Source organism: Symsagittifera roscoffensis, chromosome 1 (assembly GCF_963678635.1).
Source record: "Symsagittifera roscoffensis chromosome 1, txSymRosc1.1, whole genome shotgun sequence".
NCBI classification, from domain to species: Eukaryota; Metazoa; Xenacoelomorpha; order Acoela; family Convolutidae; genus Symsagittifera; species Symsagittifera roscoffensis.
The window spans coordinates 90419896-90429953 of NC_087062.1; the positions used below are offsets into that span (position 1 = coordinate 90419896).

The 10058-nt window shown below is 36.3% G+C and overlaps 1 protein-coding gene across 1 annotated transcript; it reads left to right on the plus strand.

Annotated features, from left to right (window-relative positions):
* Positions 1 to 388: 388 nt before the first annotated feature.
* LOC134851973 (syntaxin-1A-like) lies at positions 389 to 9002 on the plus strand. Its single transcript, XM_063868252.1, has 7 exons — positions 389 to 647; positions 738 to 806; positions 5347 to 5533; positions 6030 to 6286; positions 6501 to 6518; positions 8147 to 8395; positions 8848 to 9002. The coding sequence occupies exons 1-7, from the start codon at positions 480 to 482 to the stop codon at positions 8944 to 8946; spliced, it is 1047 nt and encodes a 348-aa protein (XP_063724322.1). The 5' UTR covers positions 389 to 479; the 3' UTR covers positions 8947 to 9002.
* The last annotated feature ends 1056 nt before the right edge of the window (positions 9003 to 10058 follow it).

Genomic DNA, 10058 nt, shown 5'->3' on the forward strand with positions numbered 1-10058 from the left:
AACGAAAATGTTACATGGGAACTGCTGATAGTTAATTGTTTGTTAAGACGGTTTATTTTTTGTTCCATAGTAAATCATTATCGGAAACAATTTTCTAGCCCTTGCTGCGAACTCGAGGGGACAAATTTGACCCCCCCTCCCTCCACTCCGTGAGTAATTATGAGGGACATCTTGCTACTGCTTAATCAATACAATGTACGGTTAACCGTGCAAAAGTTTTTTTATTAGCAAGCAAAACTTTTACGTTGAAAAAGCTTTAACATGATAAAATATAAAGGGATTTTGGAATTGGTGCTCAAAGAATTCGATGAAAGGAAATGCAATAAGCTAAAGTTAATTCTTTACATTAGAATTTAAAACTATTGGTTTGATCTAAATCTTGAATGGCAGTGTCCTTCCCCAGAGTTGTCCTACATTCTTAATGACAATTCATCATGATAGCGTTTTTCGGCTGACTAAATGTGTTTCTAGGGTTTGTAATGGATCCAGATGACTCAGTTGCTTCTGAAACTTATTCCATTGGTATAGTCAGAGACCGCACGGAGGAACTCAGAAATTGGGCTGATGAGCCTGACGGTCCAGTGGCTGATATAGAGATGGAGGGTGTAACTGGCAACTTTGATGATATAAAACAGTTCGCTTCCATGGTATTTTGTTTTGTAATTTGAAAACACAGTCAAAACAAGGACACCTATTGTTGTATTTCACGAATAAAGGGAAATGTTTTTTGTTCTCAGGTTGGAACCACTATAGTATCCACAGTTATGGATTTTGACAAGTCGTCGATCGAAGTTTTCAGAGACAGCGTAAGTTTTGTGATATGAATTTTAGTTTCCCTCTTGACTATCATGCACAAAGTTGTACTGAACTAATCTTAGGATCCTAGTTGTTTGATTGAGTTTGAGTACACGAATTAAGAAAAACCTGACCCCCTGAAATGACGTCTGTAGAGGTGAACCACTGTTATCTGTCGGTGTATGCGTTACCGGTTTTGTTACCACATCACGGAATTTTCTTTTGCTGTAAACAATCTATCTATAATTATATATTTAAATGCGGGATTCACGAGCTCGCCATGTTATAAGCTTTTTTAACGTATTGTTTTTGCATGTTCAACGAAAGAATTGTTTCACGTTAAAGCTATATCGTATATTGCAATGGTTAAGAATGTTATTTCTGTACCCGTGTCAGTTTTTTTTGGCGTTCCATTATGAGGAAATGCGGTTTCTATGACTTCTGAAACGCAAGTAAAGGAAAGCGAAATAAAGGAAATAGAAACGGGAAAGAAGATCCAACTCCTTGTCGAATGAATAAACGCCATCCACTTGACATAAGTATCCAGAACTTGATAAAAAAGACATTAACTGAAACGAAAATAAAAAATAGCAATAACGCTTTTCTGTTCACTGAGGCTGTTTGACTGCGCCACTGCATAGCCTATCAACAGTTAATTCAATGGATTTTTAACAGGTTCTTTGATTGGCGCGTGCCTATGACGCTATAAAAACCCATTGAGAGGGGGTAGGCCCCCCTCGGAACATTTTTACTTTTTAATTTTTTTGAATGTTAGTCAGTTCCTCTCAGTTTTTTGCGAGCGACCCTAGAAATAAACGGCAGCTTGTTTATGATGTTTTGCGATGGTTTTATTGTTGAGATGGGTTTTCGTCATTTTTGACCTTTTCCCTTAGACCACAAAAATTGATTTTTTTCAATTGTCTATCATTCAGTAACTTTTTTGCTTTGGTCAAAAGGACAATTCTAGTAGTGCCTCAGAGATGTTTTATTATGATGCTTTAAACCGTTTGGTAATATAATTATTTGTTTGAAAAAAATTCAAATTTTCACTTTTAAAGGCTGTCATCTAGTTCGAAAGTTGAAAAATTTTATAAATTGAAAATAATGGAGTTTGACAACAAAGCAGCTCACCCGTTGGGTTATACGGAGGTCCTTATAGCGAAAAAGCTTTTAAAAAAATTTGTATATAAGTTTTTTTCTTTTTTTTGTGATTTAACCAAAAGCTATAGGAAAAAGTAGAAATTTGAGTTTAGATAGGTCCTACATTCACTTTCATGGTTTGGGACATACATAGCAATACGGAAGGTCTAAATTACCAAATTTTAAGGTAAACAGTCGCCAACATACATGACACGTTGTAAAATTTAAAAAAATAGCCGCATTATTACAAAAAAAATTCAAAAAATTACTTCATTTTTAAATTTCAACTGATAAATTTGTAGGATGCTCTGTAGGCCTCTTAGGGGCCAGTAGAGGAGCATCCAAGTCGGAAAACTTAAAAAATAAAATTAAAAAAACTTTCAGTTGCTCAGGTATCTTGTCCAGTTTTGTCTGAGCATTATAATTGCGCCCAAAGGCACTTAGCATAGCGGTAAGGCGTTCACTTTGAAACCGTCAGATCGTGTATTCGATTCCATGCCATGGCAATGACAGTGTGCGAGGACTAGCGAGCTCTCACTTGACCTCTAGCTTCAGGTCTACCACAGCCTGAACAATTTCGGCTGCAATAGTGGTACCACGTGAAAGTTTTAGACGCAAAAAGCGGCCTTGTCGCAAAAAAAGAGCTTCGCTCAACAAAATAGCACAGTCTAGAATGTGGAGAGATAATACAAATGGATCATCCTCGACAGGACTATTAAAGCCTGCTGATAGCTCCTCTGCGATTCACAGGAACCACATTATATAATTGTCTTGCGAAAGCATCTTCAGCTGCCCTGCGCATCCAGTCAATTTCGCCGGGTTGTGTGCTTATTGTTACTGAATAAACGCAGAAAAAAAAACACTCAAGGTAGGAAGTGTGGGGCGCTTACCTTAAGGTGCTATGTGAACAGACCTTCAGCTCTTGGAAGACACTTTGTACCAAACAATTGATGTTGGCTTCTGACAAAACACTAATCCAACTGGCTATCTTTTTCGCAAGCTCGTAGTAGACGGAACCAGGCATGGAAATGATCGCACGCAAAGGAGTGTTCTTCTGAACCTTCGCATTTCCGAAAAACGGAGCTCGTTGTGAACCACAATACGTACTTCGATGTTCTGCTTTTCACTGATGAAATTCTGTTGACGCAGATCAGTCAGTATGTTCTGGAGTTTATTTTCTTCAGCCAGATATTCTTCAGTCGCTGAATTTGGGGGCTTTCCGAAAGTTGAGGTAGCTTCTGATTGTAAGTGTTGGTTTTCATCAGGTATAAACCAGTGTCTTTGTCATATGGCACGGCGAGGAAATCATTGTCAATCAGCTATTTTCTCACTTTGCCTGCTTTCTTATCAGTAATTTGTTTCTTACGAGCAGAAACGTTACCTACAATGAGCGAATGCACTTTGTTAATAGTATCGTTCTCAGCATTGCAGTTGTGGTATCGCTCGGGAACAAGGTCCGTTTTAGCCAGAAAACTTTCCTCGTCAAACTTAGTACAACAGGGGTGTTTCGGACCAAACCGAAGAATTTGCTCCTCAATGACAGGCACATCAATGTCATCCGAAGCCGCGAGATATCCTTTCATATTGGGAAACGGCTTGCCTTTTTGAGCGCTGAGGTTTTCCAGTTTCAGAACACGTTTCTCTTGATCAGCTCTCGATTTGACATGAAACCAGAGATGGCAATAGTTTCTCCGGAATATTTTCTTTCAGTTCACTTCTAGCAGTGTCTAACTTGGACTGTAAATTGTAACGACTCAGAGTGGTTGTCCGTTTTTCCCACTCACCACTTGTGTATTGAAACGCCCATTTTCTGGCACTCTGAACTTCAAAAACTTTGGAATCAGTTTGTCGGCGTAAAGTTTCTCGAAAAACTAGTGGCGTAAATTACTTGATTTTGTAAAAAAAAATTTCTCGTAAGGGTAAAAATTTCGAGGTGCCACCCCTCTGAGATGCTAGCCTCAGGAATTGTTTGGCCTTCTGGCGAAATGGCACATCGGCTTAAGGGTTGTTTACCTTTATTCTTTTCGGCCTAGCTGCCACTCGATACATGTTTGGTTATACTTAAACGCCGGGGTCTTTCTTGTAATTTCCTGCGAACCGCAAATGTAATCACTTTCATATCATTATTTTTGCAATAAGCAATGGTATTGCAATCGGGCAGTAGGCTTTTTCCCCTCATAAACAACTTTGTCCACGGGATTTTCACTTCTAGAAGACCTTTCATCTGACAAGCTCAACTTCTTAAAAATTCAAACAAAAGTATTATCCCTTAGCTAGTAATTAGTTCAAGCCCTTTTCAAGCTGTACTTATCTTTTCAAAAAAAAAGTCTCATCTTGGGTTCTTGGTTTTCGTCCTAGTTTCTGTCGGTTCATTTTCCGTTTTTTTCTAAACGCCATTTTTTCATCTGTAGGGTTTTTACTGGTTTATTTTTTAAAGCATGGGTTTTGCTCCAACTTAAACAACAGTTTTAACTATAACTGAAACTTCATAAATTTGTCATTTTATCTTGTCTGATTTTTTTTCTTTTTTTTCCAATTTTTTGCTCAAATCTTTAAACAGTTTCAGTTTATGTCATATCGACTTCGTCAAATTATTTTGTATAATTTTGAGGGCAAAATATATCCGTTTGGGATTATGTGTTAAGTTTGAATGGGTCTTAAAAACTTTAAATTTTTTGTGACAACAGTTTTGTTTTCGGCTGAACAGGTTTCGACCCAAAGTTTGTCGCTTTTGTTGCCGCTCCGTAATTGATTTCCTAAGGGGTGCTTTTGAACGTCATCTGATACAAATATGAAGTTTTTGTAGCTGTAATTTTTCATTTTTTGTCAGGTTTTTTTTTTTCAATTAATTTTTCAGATTTTTTGTACTTGCCTTTTTTTTCATTCACTATTTTGTAGCGCAATGTGTATTTTGCATCGCAATTGTTGCGAAGCTCCGCTTTGCCTTTGCGTTAGTTTTCTTACGAACTCGAAAAGTAGCATCTTCAACTAGTGCTTTCGAATTCGTATGTTATGCGTTCGAATATCGGTGGGAATGGAGTTTTTCAGCTGATTTTATATGCCACATTTTCTAATATATCACCGAGTTAACTTGGTCAGTAAAGCGGAAAAGGCAAGCTAATTTTTTCACGACACGTGGATAACGTTTCAATTATTCATCGCAGCTGGAATCACGACTGAAAGGGCTTCAAAATGATATATCACTCAAAATTTTCGAACATCTACTAATACTATAGTTATTTGTGGTTCTTGGATTTGCGCGGAGAAGTTTACGTGAATCGAAGGCACCTCCCAAATCAGTGATCAAAACCATAAGTGGTAACACCAAACTTATATCACAATGGTAAAGTGTTTGATATTACAATGCTGAAAACAAAATGGTAGGGGTCAATATTGTGCTTTTTGTTGCAGGTTACTGAAGTGAAAGACAATATTGATAGCTTGAAGAGTCAGATCAGAGAGCTGAAAGGATTACAGGCACATTTCATCAACTCTCCCAATCTGCATTTCGGCGGACAGACGAGAGAAAGCGAATTGATAGAAATGAAGTGTGATGAAATCAAACAAGTTTCCAATGCAATAAAAGCGTCCATACGACGTAAGAAGCCACAAAAATTTCAATGATTGTAGGTTTTTTGTTAATTCTCAGAATGGATAAAAAATTAGCTTTTATTTTGTTTTGATTCGAGTCAGGGGCGGATCTAGGATTTTCTCGAGGAGGAGCGGATTTAAAAAAAAAAATTATGAAGATTATTTTGACCTTTTTTTGGGCCGACCAAATTGATTTTCTGAGCTCTCCCAACTCACTAAAGACCCCTTATTTTATCGATTGATCCAGCTTTCTCAATTATGGTTAATTTTTAGCAAAAAAGTACCAATATTAACTTGTCCTAAAAATTCACAGAGCTTTAAGGGCATCTTTTTTCTTAGAAGTTCGAAAGTTGAGATTGCGAAAGGAGATATATGCCAATGAGTCTAATTTAAATACTTGTTTAGTGAAAATTTTTTCAAGCTGAACAGATGTCGAACTGACATTGATATCAGGGAAGGAAAAGTAAAAAAATACCAATTACATAGAATTTGTTTTTTTTTAGTGCTTCAGAAAGAAATCGAAGATGCGAAGAGACGTGGGGAGGAGATGAACGGGACAGAAATGCGGGAGAGACGGACTCTGAGTCGCAGCATGACGAAACTGATGTTGGAGGTGACGAGTGACTACTACGAGTCTCAGTTGCAATACAAGGAGAAAGTGAAGAGCAAGATCCAGAGACAGCTGGAGTTGGCAGACCAGGGCTTCACTGCAGAGGAGATTGAACGCATGTATGAGGCCAACATGAATGTATACTCACAGGTTAGACAACTAAGAAATGTTACGTTGGAGTTTTGAAGGTTATGTTGGATTCCAAAGGCAGTTTTGTTCCAATTATGATTTAAAAAACTCCAGCAAAGAGAACAAAAACGGTGATTAAGTCATTTTAAGGACTTTATGGAAAAGGAGCGAGTGGAAAATACTGATCTTAAAAAAGGGCAAGTGTTTTTGTTGACATAAAATTTTTCTGTTTCAGGTGGCCGAGAACCTCTACGTAAGTAGCTTCGAAATTGTATAAAAAAATTCAGAGCTTGAATAAACTAACATTCTATCCTAACTTTCAGCCAGTTTCCGAGCTAGCCCATTTGCTGCAAAACAATCTCTTTCTTTCTTGAGAGCCACCAAATACTTGACCTGAAACTATTTGGAAACTCCGAAACTATCTGGATACTATCCTGAAACTATCTGGATAGCTGCCGATTCTGTGATCTTGTAAGTAAACTGCTAATCAGATTTTTTTGTTCCGACCATTGAAAATCGTGAGAAACTTTGTTTTCGGGTGTGTTTAGTTTATTTTTGTTTTCCAAGGAAAATTAGGTACCACAAATAATCATCGGACTGGATTGAGTGATAGATCATATGAAAGTCCTTACAGTCGAACCACATTTTAAAAAATTTCCTAGTGTCGAGAAAAAGCGGTTTGAAATTTTTGATTTTTCGTCATATATCGAGAGAATAAAGCGAGCGAGCAGCAGTCGTATTTTAATTGCTTAAAAACTTGCAATTAGCTTAATTTGAAACGTAACAAGGATAGCCTGTTGCTGTGCTAGTAGCATAGAATGTTCCAACAACAGTCTTAAAAAATACAAAGTGTTTTCTCAAATTGGTGTAATTTTTTTTCAGTCTTTGAAGAAAATTAACTAGAAAAACGAAACAAAAAAATTGTGAATTTTCAATTTTTTGCGGAAATTTTTTCGAATTTTCAAGTTTTTGATTCCCAAAATCGCTAAAAACTCCAAAAACTACCATTAGTTGAATAAAACCAAGTTTTCACTGCTTAAATTAAGCTTAAATAAGCTATTGCAATTAACTACCTGACTAATTAGCGCGAAATTAGACCAAAAATCAAAAATTTCAAAATGTTTTTTCTCGACAATTGAAAAATTTTTTGAATTTTTAAATGTCTTTCGAATTACGACTGAAAGGGTTTTAACATGATATATGACTCGACCCTGTAAAAAAAACAGTAAAAAAAAATTAAAACACCCGAATACAAAGTTCCTCCCCATTTTCAATGGTTGAAACAAAAACTTAGTTTGCTTGAGTAATGTTTGTTCACTTTGAGTATTTAAGCGTCTTTTTGGGATCAAAATTTTCAAAAATTTTTTCACTATAAGTGTAAAGTATACCTAATTTCCAGTTGTTTGTTCAGCTTCTTTTATCTACGACGCCGATAAAAAGACAATGATTTAAAAAAACTTGGTTGCTTTTTTAGACTATGGTCGGAACATTCTGTGCTAATTGCTTTATATATACTACTATTAAATTTATGAATTTGTAATTTGTTCTACAATGAATTGTAGTGTTTTCTGTGTATAGTAGATATCATCTTTTCGAATAATGTCCTTGTATAAAGTTGTTGAGTTTCATAGCTTTTAGTTTTAAATAGTTTTGACGTTTCCTTTACAAAAAGAAAATCCGTTTAATTTGTTCTGTTCCATTCCAGTTGTCTTAATACAGAACAAAAATTAGGATATGGATGTAAAATTTTATAAGGCACGTGAAGAACGTGAAACAAGAAAACAATATCATTTTTTTTCTGAGGAATAGCGTTCTAGGTTTTGATACTGGTCAGGTGAGAAGAAGCTAAGCATCTGAGTTTGTTGATTTGGTGTTTTTTAGCTATCGATGACTTTAGAAGAAGCACATGCAGCTAAGGGCAAAGCGGACGATAGGCACGAGGGAATGGAGAAACTTATGAAGGCGCTGAATGAGCTGTACGAGCTGTTTGCCGACCTCGCTCTCTGGGTGGAGGACCAGTCGGAACTCCTGGACAGTGTCGAGGTACACATCGAGAACTCGGTGGACTATGTTCGCAAGGCAACCAAAGATACCAGACAAGCAGTACTGTATGCGAGAGCGGCCAGACGGGTTAGTACTCATAGTTTGAATTCTATCGAGAAGAAAGTCTACCTGTTACAGAGGCCATATTTATGCTGGTGTAGTGTCAGTTAATTGCTCACTTAACTGAACGTGACTAACGGGAACTGTTATCTCATTAATTCTTATTAAGGGTGTTATACCCTCATCCGTTAGGTGAGATATAATCTATGTCTAGTGAAGCTTATGCGCTAGATAAGGATGAGACGAGAAAGATAACAACTTAAATTCAACTCGCTATGTTTAAATCTGGCTGACACTGACCTCGAATCATTTGAGAGACAGTGCCTCATAGGAACTCTTCTAGTTTTTTTTACAACTGGAACGGTTAAGCATGTACAACGTCTGAACAAACTAAGGATTCTTATCTAGTGTGCGGGTTTGTTTTTAAAGCAAATCTATTTATTTTTAATCGGATGTTGAGCATTTTATGTTTTTTTTAGAAACAAGTGATGATAGCCATTCTGGTAGCAGTTCTACTTGGAGGTGGAATAGCTTTTGCCCTCTACTATATGGAAAGCAAAGGAATCATCTCATTCTGAATTTCTGTCGTCTTATTATGTAGTTACATTTTCAATTCAATTCAATTTTTGATAGATTACAGCTCATATGTAGTTTGTTCATATTTTTGGTAAATGATTTAATTTCTTTGCAGTTTTTGGCTGCCTTTTAATTTGTTCAAAATTTAGAATGCAATTTAGTATCGTAAATTCTCCTTTTAAAAGGAAATTGAAAACAGTGCCTAAAAAGCGATCGAGTTTGAAGTTTAAGCGAATTATGGCTTTTGTTCTAGTTTTGGTGAAGTGAAGTTTCACGAAAGTTAATTTTCAGCAGTGAAAGTGAAAACCCTCAAACTTTTTGGTGGCTGAGCGCATAAGTGGTTGTAGTTCGTAAATTGCAAGAACGAGAGGAAATGATTGGAAACTTTTGCTTTTCACTCAAACAAACGCTGATATTGTCCTAATTTAGTGCTCAGCAAATGTGCTGAAAATAAATATCTGTGTACTGCTCTTGTGTTTTTATAAACATGTTGTCTATCCGTTTTTTTGGTGGTTGACCGGGTGGCCGCGCTATCAGTGCCTCAGTGCCAAGTGTGATCTGTCAGCTCTATCAATACCATATCACTTTTATTTTGAGCCATTTTCATAGGCTCTTGCATACTATATATATGCTGCAGTTTCTCTCCTGACTAGTGCATGCATATGGCGACTTTGCAAAATTACAATTATGGGAACTTATGGCGTCGATGCAAAATTTCAATTATGGGAACTTGGACGTAATTGTATTGTTCGTGTCTGAAATTTGTTACTGACAACAATCAACTTTCGTTCGAGCTTTTTTAAATGCAAATCAACTTTTCACATGCCGCAATTTTCAAATTCTGCAATTTTTACAAGCCGGAATTGTATAATTAATGAATTTCAAAAATGTTTTATTATATTAAGATTAACGTTTTATAAATCAATTGTGATAAATATTTTGTTGTGTAATGGGATCATTATAATATACCGTATCTGGCGGATGGATAATACGGATATATTGTCTTTTAGTGTAATGCGAGCTGTTCAATTGGTAATTTTATTTAGCGCTACTGGCTATCAATTGTATTTAGATTGGATTCATTATTTTAGATATGTCTCGAGCGGTTAAGACC